Source organism: Gloeophyllum trabeum (genome assembly GCF_000344685.1).
Source record: "Gloeophyllum trabeum ATCC 11539 unplaced genomic scaffold GLOTRscaffold_00010, whole genome shotgun sequence".
NCBI lineage: Eukaryota > Fungi > Basidiomycota > Agaricomycetes > Gloeophyllales > Gloeophyllaceae > Gloeophyllum > Gloeophyllum trabeum.
The window spans coordinates 1,292,904-1,310,246 of record NW_006920419.1 but is presented as its reverse complement, the minus strand read 5'-3'; the positions used below and the strand labels follow the sequence as shown (position 1 = coordinate 1,310,246).

General features: G+C 51.4%; 6 protein-coding genes across 6 annotated transcripts; 4 read left to right on the top strand and 2 right to left on the bottom strand.

The window, feature by feature from the left end:
- Positions 1 to 264: 264 nt before the first annotated feature.
- On the bottom strand, positions 265 to 2,627 carry GLOTRDRAFT_122278 (uncharacterized protein; the record flags this gene model as incomplete). Its single annotated transcript, XM_007869876.1, has 5 exons — positions 265 to 1,390; positions 1,662 to 1,832; positions 2,378 to 2,485; positions 2,535 to 2,554; positions 2,606 to 2,627. 5 exons carry the CDS (start codon positions 2,625 to 2,627, stop codon positions 407 to 409), a joined length of 1,305 nt encoding a protein of 434 aa, XP_007868067.1. The 3' UTR covers positions 265 to 406.
- A 3,423-nt stretch (positions 2,628 to 6,050) lies between these two features.
- On the top strand, positions 6,051 to 6,962 carry GLOTRDRAFT_131112 (uncharacterized protein; the record flags this gene model as incomplete). Its single annotated transcript, XM_007869875.1, has 1 exon — positions 6,051 to 6,962. One exon carries the CDS (start codon positions 6,051 to 6,053, stop codon positions 6,960 to 6,962), a length of 912 nt encoding a protein of 303 aa, XP_007868066.1.
- A 230-nt stretch (positions 6,963 to 7,192) lies between these two features.
- On the top strand, positions 7,193 to 8,233 carry GLOTRDRAFT_131111 (uncharacterized protein; the record flags this gene model as incomplete). The annotated part of the gene is made up of 1 exon (XM_007869874.1): positions 7,193 to 8,233. One exon carries the CDS (start codon positions 7,193 to 7,195, stop codon positions 8,231 to 8,233), a length of 1,041 nt encoding a protein of 346 aa, XP_007868065.1.
- GLOTRDRAFT_122277 (uncharacterized protein) lies at positions 8,201 to 10,043 on the bottom strand. Its single transcript, XM_007869873.1, has 3 exons — positions 9,357 to 10,043; positions 8,827 to 9,306; positions 8,201 to 8,776 (listed from the first exon to the last, which is right to left on the bottom strand). The coding sequence occupies exons 1-3, from the start codon at positions 10,005 to 10,007 to the stop codon at positions 8,414 to 8,416; spliced, it is 1,494 nt and encodes a 497-aa protein (XP_007868064.1). The 5' UTR covers positions 10,008 to 10,043; the 3' UTR covers positions 8,201 to 8,413.
- An 899-nt stretch (positions 10,044 to 10,942) lies between these two features.
- Positions 10,943 to 12,017, top strand: GLOTRDRAFT_94934 (uncharacterized protein; the record flags this gene model as incomplete). The annotated part of the gene is made up of 3 exons (XM_007869872.1): positions 10,943 to 11,439; positions 11,679 to 11,692; positions 11,821 to 12,017. The coding sequence occupies 3 exons, from the start codon at positions 10,943 to 10,945 to the stop codon at positions 12,015 to 12,017; spliced, it is 708 nt and encodes a 235-aa protein (XP_007868063.1).
- A 4,117-nt stretch (positions 12,018 to 16,134) lies between these two features.
- Positions 16,135 to 17,178, top strand: GLOTRDRAFT_94933 (uncharacterized protein; the record flags this gene model as incomplete). Its single annotated transcript, XM_007869871.1, has 4 exons — positions 16,135 to 16,378; positions 16,531 to 16,634; positions 16,698 to 16,856; positions 16,921 to 17,178. 4 exons carry the CDS (start codon positions 16,135 to 16,137, stop codon positions 17,176 to 17,178), a joined length of 765 nt encoding a protein of 254 aa, XP_007868062.1.
- Positions 17,179 to 17,343: the final 165 nt, after the last annotated feature.

Sequence of the window (17,343 nt, the reverse complement as noted above, 5' to 3'; positions counted from 1 at the left end):
CCTGGCTACTAAGGTTTCCTACCGCGAGTCTCCGCAGAACACGTCATCCACCTCGTAATTCACTAGTTCAGCAGTTATTTCAACGCCAGTGCCTACTTCGAGATAGTTGATATGGCAGGATCTGCTCTCCGAGGTCAGCACAAGATGCTGACGGGATCTAAGGAATCACTTAATTCCTAGATTTCTCATGATTCATCCGTGTCACATACACCATATTCTAAAACGGTCAAAATATTCACTGATGAACCATACAGTGCCTCCTATGATCGTTATCAAATGGTGCGTGTGTCTCGTGCGCTACCAAGATCAACGTGCTATCTAGCATGTGCTATATTTGAAAGGGATGGGGGTGAGAAAGTCGACTACTTCAAAGCAAGTAATACCTATGTATTCATGGTTGTTAGGGTCATATCATGAGGCTGAATCGGTCTAATCTTTGACTGTTCCTCAGGGATGCTACATCTACCGCATGCGCCCACATCCCTTCTCGTCCCTGAACCGCTGCCGACCAATTTGCGTAGGGATCCAACACATCGGTCGGTGCAGCACCAGCGCTTCCGTCCCGCGCAGCGAGATTCCTGACGGTCGAGATCTCCCTGTAGGCATGGAGGAATTTGTGGGGTTTCATGTAGACGTGGGTGACGGTTGCAGGAATCTGCACGCGCTGGGCGTTCGGCGAGTTGAGAATACCCAGAGCGCGCGCGACTCTGTCTAGGGTCAACGCTACGATGCTGCCGCTCGTACTCCCCAGATGAGTGAGTGATGGCGCGAGTCTTGTCACGTCTACGAGAGCGTTGCCCACCCGTGGGCCGTGAGAGTGAAGGTCGTACGTGCCGCTGAAGTGCAGGCGTCGGAGGTTGTGGAAGGGCTCCAGGGAAGGTGTGATGGTATCGTCGTCGGGACTGTATGTCCCGTACACTCCAAGTTCCCGTAGGGCAGGTAGCGAGACGGGGGAGAGAAGGTAGTCCCGCCCGCTTTGCAGATCCAGGAACAGGATCTCAATCGTCGGTGAGACCTTCTGGAGGATGCGAACGAGAGCGGCGTCCCGATCCTTCTGCAAAGGAATTGAATTGCACTCTCCTCTGTCGCTGACAAAGAGGTATCGAATGCGGAGCTCTTGTTCCTCTTCCAGGAATCGCGAGAAGGAGAGGAGGTGAGTCATCCCAACGAGCTTCACACTCTGGAATCGGATGGGTTTGATCGCATCGCGAAAGTATCTGCAAGTGATGGCGAGCGATGCAGCAGTGAGCCCGCCGTCGGTACAAGCATAGCTGAACACCGTCTGCCAGGTCTCTATGGGGAGAAGGTCCATAGTCGATACGCGGGAGTAAAGGACGAGAGAAGTTGGTCCAGGCCTAGGGAGAGCATATTCAACTCTGAAGCTGCGGCCCTGTGCGTTGTGCTAAACTTGTCACGAAGTTGATGGAGGTAGGCGCTGGCGCAGACAATCAACGGCAGCATCAATCCACAGCCTCACTGTGTAAAGGAAGGACTTCCATCTTGATCACCTAGGCTTGTGCTAGGTTGCAAGTTGAGGCTTAGGAACAGCGACAATACAGGCGTAGCATTTGGGGCCATCTCATGATCATGATCAGCCGTGCTGAAAGACACGTGGGAAACAGCTTCTCATCGTGGGGAATACCAAGTTCCAGAGTGCGTACCTCTCTTGCAATTGTCTCCGTCGTCTCTTGTCGTCTCTGTTTCCAGCGTCTCACCAGTAGGTTTTTATTCGGAAAATTTGCGAACCAATCTCGCTTTGCCTCACACAGGATATAGTGTCTTGCATAATCTCCGTCCCCGAGGTTCAGGAGAATTAAGATGTAGGAGGTTAACTGATATCGTATTTTCCAACAGTTGAGAGAGGGATTTGACGGTTTGGGGAAGCTAGCTGCACTTCTCTCTATCTGGAATCCTGATTGACTCTTCTCTTAGATTCGCTTGCTCTCGCGTTGCCTCGCTGACTTTTCACAGCGCGACACTCAATTCACCCCAGAGATTAGACTCACGCTCGTCACTGGTGTCCCGAATAAGCGACGTCGCTAGACCCGCCTCACTTCTGACGAGTTACGACACGTTTGCGCTTCGGGCTCATGCGGACCATATTGGCTCTGGCAGGACTGGACCTATAGGTCGGCTTTCAGGTAAGCACTCGACAGGGAAGGCAATATTGCATCGTAGTTTTATGACAGTTTTTGATAAGACATAGACTGAAATGTGAATAAAATTCTACAGAAGGGCATGGTCGGTTGAATGTACGTAGAGCCCGTTAGACGTTCCCTCTGGATATAGCGGCCTCAGGAAATCCGAATCAAACACAAGTTATGAGGGCGCCCACCTTTCAAACGTGAGGGTTCTGTTTCCCGCAGGTGGAACACACAGGCGCGTCGGCCGACATCAATGCGCCGCAATTGGTGCAATTAATCGTTCCCACCCCAACGCTCTTGTCGACGAGGACTTCCTTCGCACTGAGTACCGGCTTTACTACCTATGGAGCTTGAGTCAGCATGAGGACTAGGAGAGCCTTGTGCACGTACCATATCAGCGCGACTGTGATCTGAGAGAATGTGAGTCCGGTTGCTTGTAACTGCCATTGCTATTCGCTTACCTTGCTTCTCGTAGGCGGTCATCTCCGCACCGATTTCTGGACTTGTACTGGGCGATGGACTCAAGAGGGTTGTGGAGACGATTTTTTGTTTCCGTCTTCCAGTGCTCATCTGCCGGTATTTATATCGGCGACGCCACATCGTACATTACGCCACAGTACGGGACCTTCTGCGTTAGCAAGAATGATACTTTCCCCGAATACTACAACGCTGCGTGGCGCCCCTTGATTAGTGCCACCTATCGAGTGCATGCTGAAGCTTCAGAGAATAAGGTATGTCCATGGAACATAGAATGGTCTCATTGCGCGCCCATGCCTGGCCGATCCGCTTGTGGGTAATGCGAGGGGCGGGGTATCGCTCGATTATTCTCATCTTGTCGCGTTGCGTTATGATATTGGTCCAAATGACCGGATACCGTGATTCATATAGCCAGTCGCTCCAGTGGCGTCCAAGTGAGGCTGTCGCTTCACTTCCGCAGCTACTGGGACGTGAATTATGGTGATTTTTTTGACATCATATCAAAGTCCCTCGTCGCCTACTCGTTGACTTCCATTTCCCGACCATGTCGAGAGATTACTAGTGAAGATTGGACAACTTGTGAGTGTCACCTGAGCTCTGTCTCCACAGCATTTGAAGACGTTGCTCCGTCTAAATAGTTGTATTGCCACGCCTGATAGGTCGCCACCGTTCAGTGACGCCACGAAAGACATTGTGGCGTTATATACTTGAAGATAGTGCCCTATTTCGTGGCACCTAACTTACGCCAGTCGCCGTCGGCCAACTCGGGGCTGAAGTTAGGAATTCCCTCAAAAGCAACCACGCACTGTGGTGTACCACAGATACTATGTGGCGTCTCCTGTATAAATAACGGCGGGTGAGCCCTGGATGAACGCAACCAGCACTGTCCTACACCACACCTCCGATCCTTAACATTAGCCCAAGCACATAAAGTCAGGACAAATGGCTGCCTACCAAGCTTCAGGTGAGCTCCTTCAAGGACTGCGTCTCCACGTACCGCTCACGTCCTCTTAGACTTCACCTTCTTCCCCAAGGTATTTGTGCGCGAACTCGGGTAGCCCTGACGCTGATCCGGCATTCCATAGGTTATGTTAGTCTCCATGTCGCTCGAACGGCCCAGGGAACCCGCTACATGCAGCGTTTGCGGGACGTACCTAACAGGCAATCCGCCCAGGTGCCCTAATTGCCACCCCAGGTAAGAGCACGCTAATAGTACGAGTTTCTATTCTGAGTCTATTTTGTATGTTGGCCCATCAGCGCCCGGACTGCGGTGACGCCCTTGCAGGTTCTCGATCTCAACGAATCTCTCCAGTGCAGCAGCCAGAGGGCCCTTACTGACTGGTACGTGAGATCACGACTTCCCATACCCCTCCAATTTTCCTGAGGTCTGCTCTATTATCAAGACTGCAACGTCAACAGCATTGCACAAGCGAATGCCGTAGCCTATGTCTAATATTTGATTTTGTCATATTTTCGCGGTTATTCAACTGATCGCACATCTCATTTCTTGTATCATTGTATTCGTATATCAATATCGGTGTCTTACTAGGAATTGTCATTCAACTGACAGTACAATGTTATCCATGTTTTATCTCTGAGTGCTTATATAACTAATATTACCCGGCTGCGACCCACTCATTAGCTCGGGCTTTGTACACGGACCGACCTTGGCTACTTCGAGTCGCATATTGCACATCGTTCAGCCCGAGGGCCTTCGTGCTCACGCTGCTCCGAGCTCGAGCGCTTGATGCTGTGTTAGACTGTCGATACTGATCGGATAAAGGATGAGCCTCGGCAATCACACCTCTTGCTTCCAAGTCATATCGTCGCCGACTGTCTCTCGTCGTCCATATGGTTGATTGCCCTACTGAAATATGGCAAGTTATCTTTGCTTTCGCATGCACAGACAGCGGAAGGACTGGATGCGCACTGTCCTTGGTGTCGAAATCTGTTCGCCAACTTTCAGCACCGTTCAGGTATCAGTGTATCATGCTAGAGGGCGTCCCGCAGATGTCATCTTTCCTCGCAAGCTTGGAGCGCGATCGTGACCATTATGGACGACGAAACTTACTGCATCTCTTTCTATGCGACTTGCCTCGCCGGGATTCAAGCCCCAGCTCCCCGCAGGGTCGGTTAGGGGAATGGAACGGGCTTCTTCAGCAACTACTTTGCACCGTGTGGCACTCTCTGCGAACGCTTACGTTCTACTTATACGGTGTACGTCCATTTTTACTGCCCCATATCTCACTCCCGGTGCTTCACGAGCTGAACATCCATGGCGACTACTTCGAGATGCCGATGTCTCCACCGACTTCGTTATTCCCTAAGCTTTCGAAACTACACTTCAAAGGAATGAGACTTAACTCTCCTGGAGGGATTCGTACTGGAATGACCAACACTCTCCTACGGCTCATAGCACCCACTACCCCATCCCTAAGGCACCTCATAATAACCACTGATTCTGTATTCGACTGGGAAAGCGCTCTAGGCCCGCCTGATCAGGGATCCACGCTTCCGAAGCTCGCTCATCTGTATCCTCTCCTCCGACGTGTTGAGGTCAGTCCATTCTCTTGGAAATGGCCACGCTCTGGTCCGGCCTTCGAGGCGTACCAGAGACAATGGGAAGTCTTGAAGGCGCTCTCGAGTAAAGAGCACCTCGTCCAATTCGGTGTACTCGAAGCTCGGCTACCTGATTGCAATGTTTATGCAGAAGTAAAGTCACAGTGGCTAGATGGCGGTAGTATCGAGACAGTCCCGTGAACCTTAGCCCTCAAGCTGAAGATCTTTACCTCGTTTCCCTAAGGTTGCCTGTATTTCCCAAAACACTTCTCGCGTCGGATTTGACGGTGTGCCCATCAGGTACGTCAGTAGACGCTCTGCCTTTCGGTTGCCTCGAATGATACGTTAATGATAGGCAGTGGAGGATCCCTGTCGCCTTCATGGATGCCGTAGTCATATGAAGGCATATCAGATAACCCCCGAGCACTTACGTTGGATTGCAAAGAATCCGATGTGATGTGCCTCTTTTCTTATCCCCTTCAAATTTTGGATGGTTCTACGAACGCAATGCCTACGACCCGTGGGACGGACCATGACTGCGATCAAAATATAGTCGAATAAACGCCCATCGCAGCTCCATGGATGCTGCACGAAGAACCCACTTTTTTCCGCTGTTCTCGCAATATGATCACTCTCAGGATCGCTCTAGCCCTGCTACACGGCTCTCTGGGATGTCATTCTAGGATGCGTGCGCCCATCGCTATCTATCCTGTGAAGACAGGGATACCTGCTACAGACTCCTCATGGGAGGCGTGAGGGTCGGCGTTAGAGCGGGCGTATCATTCGCATCCTCTTTAAGCTGGACCCTACTCTAGGACCGTGGCGAATTTCCCTTTGACAGCCCGACACTCTTCTTTGAGACCTCTAGGGATGGCAGACTGCCCTACCGAATTATGGCAACATATATTTGCCTATGCCTGCACCGACGGTGGTAGAACAGGCTGTTCGCTATCGCTAGTCTCCAAATTCGTGCGCGAAGCATCGGCGCCATTCAGATATCAGTCCGTCCTAGTCGAGGGCACCGCACGGTTGTCCTGCTTTCTTGCGGTCTGGGAGAGGAATCCTGACCGACGATCGAAAATCCTACACCTTCTCCTATGCGACACGCCGCCACACCACACGTATCGTCCTTCCGCCTCTCCCCGCTTCATCCGTCTATCGGATGAATGGGTGGACCTCATGTGCCGGTTACTGTCGGCCGTCTCACACTCCCTGCTAACGCTCACGATCTACATGAAAGGAGCTCGGTCCTTCCTGCTCCCCCCTGTGGCGTTCCCAACGTTAGAGGAGCTGAGTGTGCACGGCGATTATTTTGACGTCGTATGCGACCAGGCCGTGTCACTTCCCAATCTCTCGGCGCTACATTTCGGGGGGACGCGGCGTCTTTGGAAGGGCGGCATGACAGCCTCTCTTCTCCCTATGCTCTCGAAAGTTGCGCCGGCTCTTACACACCTTGCAGTCACTTCGGACGCATCGTTCGACTGGCGAGAGGCTCTGGCCAAGCCAAAGTGCAAGCCAAATTTCGACTCGTCTTCTCAAACGAAGCTGGCTGCATTATTCCCCTCACTCCAGCATGTCGCCGTTCGCCTTGTACCGTGGCAGCCCAAGGGTACGCTCGCGTTTCAGGCGGCGTATGAAGCGCAGTGGGAGGTTTTGCGGAAGGTCTCCGTACAAAAGCACGCCATCGAGTTCGAGCTGCGCCCGGCTCGTCGAATTGACGAAGATCCGTACCCGGAAATGAAAGAGTCTTGGTTGAAGGGAGCTAGCACTGGTTCTCTGTGAGAATTGGCGATATAAGACCCTCGCTGTTGTGCTTTGACAATCAAACACTTCGGACTCATTTCTGATGCTCATTCATACTGCGACTCCTGTAGACTCCCGCTAGAGGACATACACCTGCACTGTCACTCTTCTGTCTCTGCGCCCCAGAGAGCACTCGTGTATAGATTACCACAGGTAGCCGTGAGAGCGTAACTGTTATTGGTGCGAGAAAGACCCATGCTGCTGCAGTTATGGACATCAACACGAGGATTGTGCCTGGACGTCGACCCTCAATATTGAACGACTCAAAGGCCTACAATATACCTCACACGTACTCGACAGTCTTCCCCCATCGTCAAACAGTCATGGTTGAATTCCCGGTCGAGATATGGGAACCCATCTTTTCACTCGCTTGCACCGACGACGGAAGGACAGGTTGCTCTCTTTCGCTCGTCTCTAAATTCATTCACAAAGTGTCTGCACCGCTCAGATACCAGTCTGTCTTGCTGGAAGGCATCACGCAGATGTCCTCCTTCCTTCGAGTCATGAAGGGAAATCCGGAGTCTACCCCGAAAGTAGAGTGTCTGCTGTTATGCGACCGCTCTCCAGACCTATGTCACGTCGATAAAGAAAGCTGCTCGGACACTCCGCAGGCCCTGTCGCAAGCATGGCGCGCTGTCCTCCACGAGCTTCTCCCAGTCGTCTCCCACTACCTTCGGACATTGACGGTGTTCACGCACGCACGACGCGACTTCCTACTGCCGGACGTGTCGCTTCCCATGCTTGAAGAACTGATCATCCACGGCGATTGCGAGGACCGAGTCACACATCAGACTCTGGGTTCGCCTCCGATTCCACTTCTCCCGAGTCTATTGAGACTGCATGTCGAGGGGAGAACGCATCATCCAGGGTTCAACGGGGTCGCAGATATGCTCCTCAGCCTCTCGCATAGTGCACCGTCCCTAGCCCACCTCACCATCTGGGCTCTCATGTTCAGTTTGGCCAAGAGTCCCGATCCTTCTCGTTTCAGTTGGTTGACAGCCTTGAAGCCCTATGGGGACGGATCTGGTCGTTCCTGGTTAACCGACCTCTTCCCGGCTCTCCGAAGCGTGGCTTTCCGTCCTCTGCCAAGAAGACAGGATAACGATAGTCGCCTTGTGGAGGAGATCCTTCGTCGCATATTGTCAAGGGCCGAGCTCGCCGTCGAAGTTGATGTCCTCAAAGCTGGGTCACTTGAAGAGGACTTGTATCAAAAGGTTAAGAGAGCCTGGCTACGTTCACCATCAGGTTGAGAATATCTGTTTACACGTTCGCAATCAGTAATATAGTCAGCCATGTACATCGAACAACATATAGGCAGGAAGAATTAAGAGTGACTGCAGCTACGCATAGTCGTGTACTATACAAACGAAATCAAGGAGACTATCACCTGTAATACATATTAGTATCATATCCATTCGCTGCTCCGTCGCTCATATCTCCACCTCGTCGTCCTGGTACACCACGACCTCCTCCAGCTCCTTCGTCTCCTTCTTCACGGGCTCCTCCCACGTCCACCCGTCCTCGTCCCGATCTATTCCCTTGATCTTGCTATTCCCCCGCGCGAGCTGGACGGCCGCGTCGCCATCAAATAGCCCCTCATCGCCGGCCAACTGGTCGACCTCCTCCTCGTCGCTGTCGAACTCGTAGAGGCCCTTCTCAGCAAGGCGCGAGAGCCGCCGGCTCGTGCGGTCGACGATGAGCCGGTGCAGCGGCTGCACGGGCGCGGGCGTGGGCGGGATGCTGTCGTATGGGAACGGCGAGGACGACATGAGCGCCAGCCCCGGTGTCGGCGCCTGCAGCTACCGGTCAGTGGGCAGCGAATAATGCACGACGAGACACGTACATCGGCGAACGAGTCCGAGCTGGGCATCGCGTCCGACGAGGGCGCATCGCTCTCCCTCTCCACCCGGCGGGCCTTCTGCGCGCGCGCGAGCTGCAACGCCCGCAGCCGCTCCACCTCCCGGCACCGGTCGACGTAGTTCTCCCAAGCAGCGTGCGCGTTCCACCGCAGAACGGAGATCGCCGCCTCCTTGTCCTGCGGGCGCGACATCCACGGCGCGAGCGGCAGCGCGTTCTTTCCCGAGGGAAATATACCGAGTTTCGGCTTGAAGAGCGGCAGGCGCAACTTGGGCGGGGACTTTGGCGACAGGGGGGCGTTGGCTCCGGCGTCGGTGGTCGGCGTGAGGGGCGCGGGAGCGGGCTGCTCGTTGAGGTCGATGTGACCTCGGGCGAGGAAGGTGTACGGCCGGTTGCCTATACCCTTTCGTTCTGGTAGAGGCACGGTGTTTATCGTGATGTGTATGATGGTGTAATTATTATGGTGCTGAAGGTTGCTGGTTAGTCAGAGTATCTGGTGGATCGCGGTGCACATACATAGACAATTCCCCTCCTAAGATCAGGTCCATGCGGCCACGCATTCTCCAGAGTGAGCTCCTCCTCGTTCTCCCAGGTCCAGTCACCGTCGTCGCTATCCTCATCCTCCTCGTCAACCTCCTCGACCAAGCCACCACACCGATAGTAAGGGTCCCGCTCGTTGGACAGCTTCGCGTGGATCGACCCCATCTTCATCTGCCCGGGCCGCTCATTCGTGGCATGCATCGCAACGCGGCGCACGAGTTCAAACAGGTGCGCATCGTCCTTCCCCTTCGAGACGGGCTCCTCGCACTCGAACAGGAACATGATGAGCTTGTGGAAGAGCTTGAAAGTGTAGTTCGTCGGTACCGAGACGATCCTGAACGGCGGCATCTTGCCGCCCTCGTACAGGTCCGCTCGAGACGGGTGAGTCACGAGCTGCATCCGCAAAGCGAGGTGGTGTTTGAAGGAGATGGGGGGCGGTAGTTTGAGAGCATTCGCATTCTGCTTGCGGTTAAGACTAAAGGGATTTGTTGGCGAGTCGGACGGTACTGGAAGCCTATGCTTCTTGGGCGTGTACGGCGTCGAAAAGACGGAAGACGGCCCAGCGACACGTTTGGCCACCGGTGGCGGCGACGACGAAGAGGATTCCAGGGCACGTTTCAGAGGCATCGTCGTCGCGGTCGACGTTGAAGGGGACAAATGTCGAGGGTTTGTGTTGAGGAATATTCTCCGGGAAGGTTTTAAATATAAGTTGAGTTTACGCAGGTCGCGTGCTTCCAATAAACGACGCGTAGCACGTGACGCTGACCGTCGCGTGGATCACGTGTATTCTGCACAAGTTATCAATAATATCAATAATTAATAATAATATCCACCGCCACAGGTTTGAATTCAAGTCGCCTCTTCTGTATACTGCAACTGGACGAGTCGAATGGGCCAGTCAGCCACTACCTAGTAGTCGGATCACGCAGCTCCGATGCACTTCCCAGACAACTACTTATGTGGCTTTCAGGAAATGATGCTGTTTTTCCGATTCCTGTTGTGTCATGGGTCGATAAAGGGCACGGCTACCATTCATGTCAAGTTACGCCCCTCTGTCTGTGGACCGTGGCAGGATTGCGTCAATCTACGCTGTTGTCAATCTATTGTTGTTTTCCTTATGGAGATTCGCGAATTTGGGCGCAGCTTGAACAAGACTGGGCGTAGGGTATCGTCCGCTGCTCATGATTGCCCTAAGTCCTGGACTCTCTTGTCAACAGAATTCCTCTATATATCTTGTCTTTTTCCTGCCCTTCTGCAGATGCGCTGACTATTAAGGGCACTGAAGACCCCCTTGCTCGTGATAACCTTCGCCAGCGAGGCTGATGTGGCGCCTTCCTGTATCTTCGTCTCTCCTCGCTATGACGCATCAATTTTAGGGAAGATAATCCGAGTGGCCATCCAGAGCCCTGTGGAATCTGTCTTTGTTCTTTACGCCATATTCCTCGGTCAAAGCGTCTGTCAAGCAACCGCCACCCTGTGGGTGTGGCACAAAATGCTTATTCTGTATATAAATAACACCCATGCTCAGGCACGTACTCTACTCCTACTCACCCACTCCTAGCATGTCTTCTCCCACCTCTGGCGGTTATTCGGAATTCTACCACCATTGGTGCAAATTCCAGGAGTGCATAGGCGAGCCTCCTTTCAAGCCTGCCGTTCTGTTCAAGCTTAAGGCGTCACCAGTAGACGAACACCGCGCCCTGGCAGCGGTGTCCACTGGACATAGCAGGAACATCAGGCGCAATCCCGAGAAATTCCACCCTCGCCGTCCTTGTACCGTTCTGCCGGATGCCTCTGGCGAATCCGAACTCGTGCTTGTCCCTTCGCTCCCCTCCGATGTCGATGTCGAGCATCATAACCCTGAGTGCGACATTTTCCTTGCTAGTAGGAGGTACTACAGGCTCTGGTACTGTCTCCCAGCCGGAGCGGACGGCAAGAGGCATCCTGGCTTGGAATTTTCCCTGAAGATCTTCGAGGAGAAGGCAGAGTGGTTTTCTATCTCTGAAATCTTGAATAGAACAGTGGACTACTGCCACGACCTTCTTCCGCAAGACGTCAGGTAATACGAGGACTTAGTGAGGTTGCAAGGTGCTGAGGTACCCTATTCATATGGTACATACGAAGTACGTGGACGCCACTTCCGTTTTGTCTTTCTGTCTGCAATTACTGATTTCATGTCCAAGTGCTGCCCGGAAATGAACGGAAAGAAGTATCTACTCGGGTTCGGTCATCTCATGAATTTCGTTAGACGTCCAAGTATCGAGAAGTGACTCTCTGACAATGTATGCGACACACTAGCCCTCTAGACGAAAGTGAGTTCTACAACACTCAATTCCCAAAAAATTCAATGGTACGAGACCCTGTTACCGAGACACTGGACATGTTGGAATCTTTGGCTGCGTGTATTCACATCGCTGAGTCTTTTCCCGCGTTGACCCAGCGGACACGATCGTCTGGGGAGGGAAGGATTCCTTCATGGCGATCGTAGTAAAGTTTCTAGAAGCTATGACAAGCCGAGAGATTACGGCAGAGGGAGAGAGACTCCAGGGAGAAATGCCGTCGATACTGAAGGGGGCAGGTACAATGCTCTCAGTGCCGCGATACACCGGCGATTGTGACGGGATACGAAAGGACTAAGCACCGCAAGTATCTAGCAACAGATGTCTTCTACTTTAATGCTCACTATTTAAAAGAGAGAGCCGGGATGCGCTACCGAGATGACGTCTGCGCCTAGACGATCGCCACGCGCCACAGCGTGCCCCTCCTTTGAGAGGGGTTATGCCAAACCCGCAATACGTCGCACTTTTCGACCGTCTTTGCTATTGCGCCCCCGCGTAAACACGACCAAATATTACCTTTTCGAGAGGAATATCATGTGACCTCCGACCCCTCCGGCCGCGTCACTAAAAATAACTGGACCCAGCCGTATTAAGTAAACGCCAATTGCATTGCCATTATAGTATGTTAAAGTGTAAGATTTGTATCGCTTCTTTAGTATAGTGGTTATGCGGCATTTATTGAGTACTGGATGTCTGGAGTTCAATTCCTATCTGTGCACATTTTTTATTTGCACTTTTAGGGTTAGGGTTTATTAACTTTCCTTACTGTTGGCTTTCTTATATACCTTGTCAGCCACATGTATCACAGCTATATAGATTTCAGTGAAAACTTATTTTGCCCCATCTATATGACCCTCTTAGTCCAGACTGGAAGATACTCTAACTGGCCGGACACGCGCGCGGCGGGAAGCAGGACCCCTGAAAGTACCAATGGAGGTTAGATACCAGAGAACCTGATTTCCTTCATTTTTACCGGGACCGAATTTCGCCTAATTTGGCTGTTTTTACCGGGTCGAGATACTAACCTAGCCGTGTGGCTCGAGATTTACCGGGACCCAGATATACAAGCTCCGAATTTTGATCCAGTTACAAGGGTTTTTCTTAGCCAAATTTGATCCAAATAAGGCATTATTCGCTACAATATGCCATATATAGGCCCAATGTTGCCAAAATAGTGCAATCTCAGCTCAAATATTTATTGGGGCAAATTGTGGCTGCACAAGCGAGCGATTGAGTGCGGGGAGAAGCCGGGTATATACCACAATGGTATCTGACCTTGGATATCGAGCCTCAATTCTACCGGGACTGAAGTATCCGGCCTCTTGGGTGCTTCACCACATTTTACCGCAACCATATCTAACATACGGCCTCCAGACCTCACTTTTTCACGGAATTGGTATCTAACCTCCATCGGTATTTTCAGGGGTCCTCGGGAAGCCCGCGTTTGCCGGCATCACGTGACATTCTTCTCGATATGGTATATTTGTACGTGTTTGCACGGGGGCGCAGTAAAGCTACCTCTTTTCGACCAACTGGCAAGGACCGGCGTGCCATGTTTGGCTCCAGTGGCACACGGCTAGACAGCGTGGACTTAGAGTTATCTCGCGTCCCTTGCAGCTAGACTCCGGTCCATGCATAGACTATACTTTGCATCCCACTTACATATCGAAGTAAACAATCAGTACTAAATTCCATCTCACTTCACCGCAGCAGCTGCATGCTGTGAACTGCACTCTACAGCAGCTACAGGCTGTGAACTTTGCACACCAAATCAAGGAGGAGCTAAATATCTCTTGTATACGTCAAAGACTCGAAATAATTATTACTTTAAATTATATCCATTGGGACTGCGCAGGATGGCAATAAGTGTTCAGCTGGCCAGCCAAACACCTATGTGATAATTAATTCATCCCATCCCGCAAAGGAGGGGTAAGGTGCCGGCGCCAGACGGAGCTTCCCGAGTAACGGAAATGGCTGTCCGGGGCTTTATTGGATTGCTCACAGCCATTTGCATGGGCCCACTTCTTGAAAAATCATTTGCAGTTGGACCATGTCGGAGAGGGGAAATCAAGCTCCGAGGTGTCAAAGTCTGACCACCTAGACTTCTTTTCGGTCCTCCGACATCCCTGGCACCATCTCCGACGCACTCTGACCATATGCGACTTTTTAAAGTGGTGCCCATCGATCTGCAAATGGCTGCAATAGCCAACTTGGGAAGTATTCGGCGCTGCGCGGCACGCCAGGTCCGATTCCTCGTAAGGTAAACGAGTGGCAAGGGTTCTACAAGTAGGTAATAGTCTTTCTAGCCTCCCGGGCGCTGCGCGGCATCAAGAATACTCCTAGTTATTATATGTTGATCTCAGTGATACTAAATCATATAAGTTCGTAACTGAACTTTCAAACATAACTGTGTGTGGCTAGAACCTTCAATCATCCTATACTCGGTTTCAAGTACAGTTATTTCAATACACAATACACTGTTTACTTCAGTTCTACACTCGGGTAGCATTACTATCGAGTCAGTGCACATGCATACTGTAGCTGAGATGCACGTCGTCAGGCTGAGGCCTCAATGCTGCCAGTACTACGCCTCGTATGTAACTTACCAATCTTGTGCCGTAGGCAGCAGGGTACTTGCCATCGGCGCAATTCCACACACAGCTGGGGGATGCCTGACAGTGCCATTGGCCCGAGATCTTGAAAGGATCGTGCCGTGCAGAGACCACATCTGGAATTAGTCCCTATTCACAAACGGTAATTATTGACATGAGAAGCAATAGCTCCTATTTGCTGATGGTGCTAAGATTTGAATCGGTGGACCTTCCATTTAAGGAGGGTGCTCCCGTTACAGTTAACACTGGGTACATCACCCATATTGAGCATGCACAAAACTTTGAAAATAATCAGTCAAATGTCAAACTTCTTTCATGATTGTCCATTGCACAGTCAGTGAAACAAATTAGAATAATACTACTTTTGAGTGCACAAAAATTTGATTGTGACACAGGATATGATCTTTGTTCAACACTGTTCATTGAACTTTCATTTGTTTTGCAAGGCAACACTATGAACAAAATTTGACCTTTGTCCGGTTCCTTTCACACTTTCTCGGTGGCTCAATGTGGGTATTGTACCCAGTGTAAGGTAATGTGGGCTATAAGGGGTATACCCCCCTGTTCAACGCTGGCAATTTTCGATCACCAGAGAGCCCTATACAACGACTGAACAGTACAGTGCTTTGCATAAAGGTCCGGAAACCGCGATTCGCGAAATGTTGTTTGTGCCAGCCAAACAAACCTATATGGGGTAGTCGATCACCGTAGCACGGGCTGTTGACTGGTTGGCGGGACGCTTCGACATCCATGTATGAGGGTCGTTCTTGGGGGATTTTGACCTCTGCGTGCTCGATATCCTGAAGAGATACAGATCTGAACGTTATTCAGCCTTGAGACGGGCATTTGTGTCCCAGGAGTGATATAGGCTGACTCGAGGACCGTCGCGCCCTCGGTCAGGTGTTACCCTATAAGGCATTGTTTGGCTGGGACAAACAGAAACGCGCGAAACGCAGTTTCCGGACTTTTATGCAAAGCACTGTAAACCGATTCTAGAGGAATCGGAATGACATGCAAAACAGTATTCCCACGCACCATTCCCACGACCTTGCCCTCAGCGATGCATCTGGTTGTATCCCATGGAGTTCACTTATCATCGTCAGGCGGAACGTTGTTTGTGAAGCTCTTTGCATAAGTACGGCAAGATATTTCAGAACTATTTCCGATGGGATGACCAAGCTAGGGTCAGTACCGTCCGACAGGTAGTCGGTGTATTCAACTGCCGAAGAGTCGAAGGCCTTTACCTCTTGTCCTCGAGTTGCATGGAGGCTCGGAAACCCACAGACTCGTACGCTAGCAATGTCCTGGAAATAATCAACGACGCTCTTTGTCTAGGTAGCGCTCTGTAATCACCCAAGCCAAGACTAGGAGACCCAGCTCAAAACATGCCAGTCCCGACTACGCTTAGCACTCAAGCCTCGGTTGGCCTATGACACAGGATTGCATTCAAATGCACACGACCATGCTATAGTGTCTGCGCCTCATATACAAGTTGTTCTTTATTCCATGGTATCACCGATTTATCCGACGTTCTATGCGTCAGCCGTTTAGTACAAGACCAGGGACAAAGTGTGGCGCCGAAGACAAGAACTGTGCCGTGATCTGTGATCCACCTTCTTCAGTACAAGACGCTTTGACTGCATGGCCACTCGACCGGCATACACGACAGATTCGGATGTGGCACCCGAGCCCGATGGACACTTGTGTGGCTACGAAGCCACTATATAAAGAGGTTCACCCTCGCTATCCCAACAGCAAATACCATCTTCTTTCTTTACAAACTCTGGCTCCCTTTCCATACCGATGGAAACTATCCTTCAAACGGACGTTCGTTCTCCTCGAGAGCTCCTGGCACACCATGCGCGCCATCCTCGGCGGGATACTGCTAAAGTAGTCTTACTAGGCTGCTTAACTCTCCATCCCTGCGACAAGTATGGACCTTACACCCCCGCGACTCGGTCCAAAGTGGACTACAGACACGGAACCGAACAGCTCATTGAGGATCTGACTCAACCGCGTCCCGAGGAGCTCACGTTGGAAGCGTTCTGTGTGTATGGCCAGCCAAGCGTACTGTTGTGCAGCCGCTCAGGAATTCGAAGTGCGCTTTGTCTAGCATTGAAAATGCACCTATGTCCTGACGATAATGGTAGCTTTTTATCTTTACCCTGCTTCATTGAGCGTGCCTGATCTTCACCGCAGATAGAGAAGCACGAGAGCTGAAACTGGAGCATGAACTAATGGCGTATAAGATTGCCAAAAGAAATCAGGGGATTGCTATACCCTTTTCCTTCGGGGTGTATGAAGTAAGTGAATCCATGCGCCACCTGATTTTCACTTATCAAGGCTTGAATGGGTGCTCTGCACAGTGCAAGTATCAGCAAGGAGGAGAATGGAAGAAATTTGGCTTATGTCACGTCACTGAATACGTCGATCACGATCAATCATTCCTCGATTACGTGCGGTCTCCTCCAGACTGGGTCCGTACCCTACAAAAGAAAATTCCGCGTCTCTTGCCGGGGAACATGGTGAGTCTCTTCACTTCATCCTGACATCAAGAGAGGGCTGGCTTTGATTGACGCCACAACCTAGTGTGGCGATTTATGCAAGCTCTTGAAGCCACCTGGTTCTCCCTTGAAAGGCATGATCGACCTCACAGACGTAGTCATGTACACCGACTATGGTAATCCCCAAGCACGTGCCGTTTGGGTGAACCCAACAGTATTGGACACAACATTTATCGCCTCCCCCGCAGAGCCCGCTGTGAACTGGATATGGACAATCACACAATTCCGGGAGTACTTCAAGGATCCGAGAGTGGATGAAGCATGGAACGGTAAATCTCTTTGAGGTCCGCGTTACTCGCTACTCGCATACTATAGACATTACAATTTCGAGTTTAGAAGTAGAAATTGTATTCTCAGAGTCTCCGATCCAGACGGCTCGTACTTGGTGCTGTAACCACATGTTCCGTAACAATCATTCCCAGGCGTAGACACCGAAAACATGAGCTGA

Coding starts and splice junctions, on each gene's coding strand:
- GLOTRDRAFT_122277 (XM_007869873.1), bottom strand. CDS start 10,007: ATGCCTCTGAAACGTGCCCTGGAATCCTCTTCGTCGTCGCCGCCACCG. Junction 9,307..9,356: donor TTAGGAGGGGAATTGTCTAT/GTATGTGCACCG, acceptor AGCAACCTTCAG/CACCATAATAATTACACCAT. Junction 8,777..8,826: donor GCTCGGACTCGTTCGCCGAT/GTACGTGTCTCG, acceptor CGGTAGCTGCAG/GCGCCGACACCGGGGCTGGC.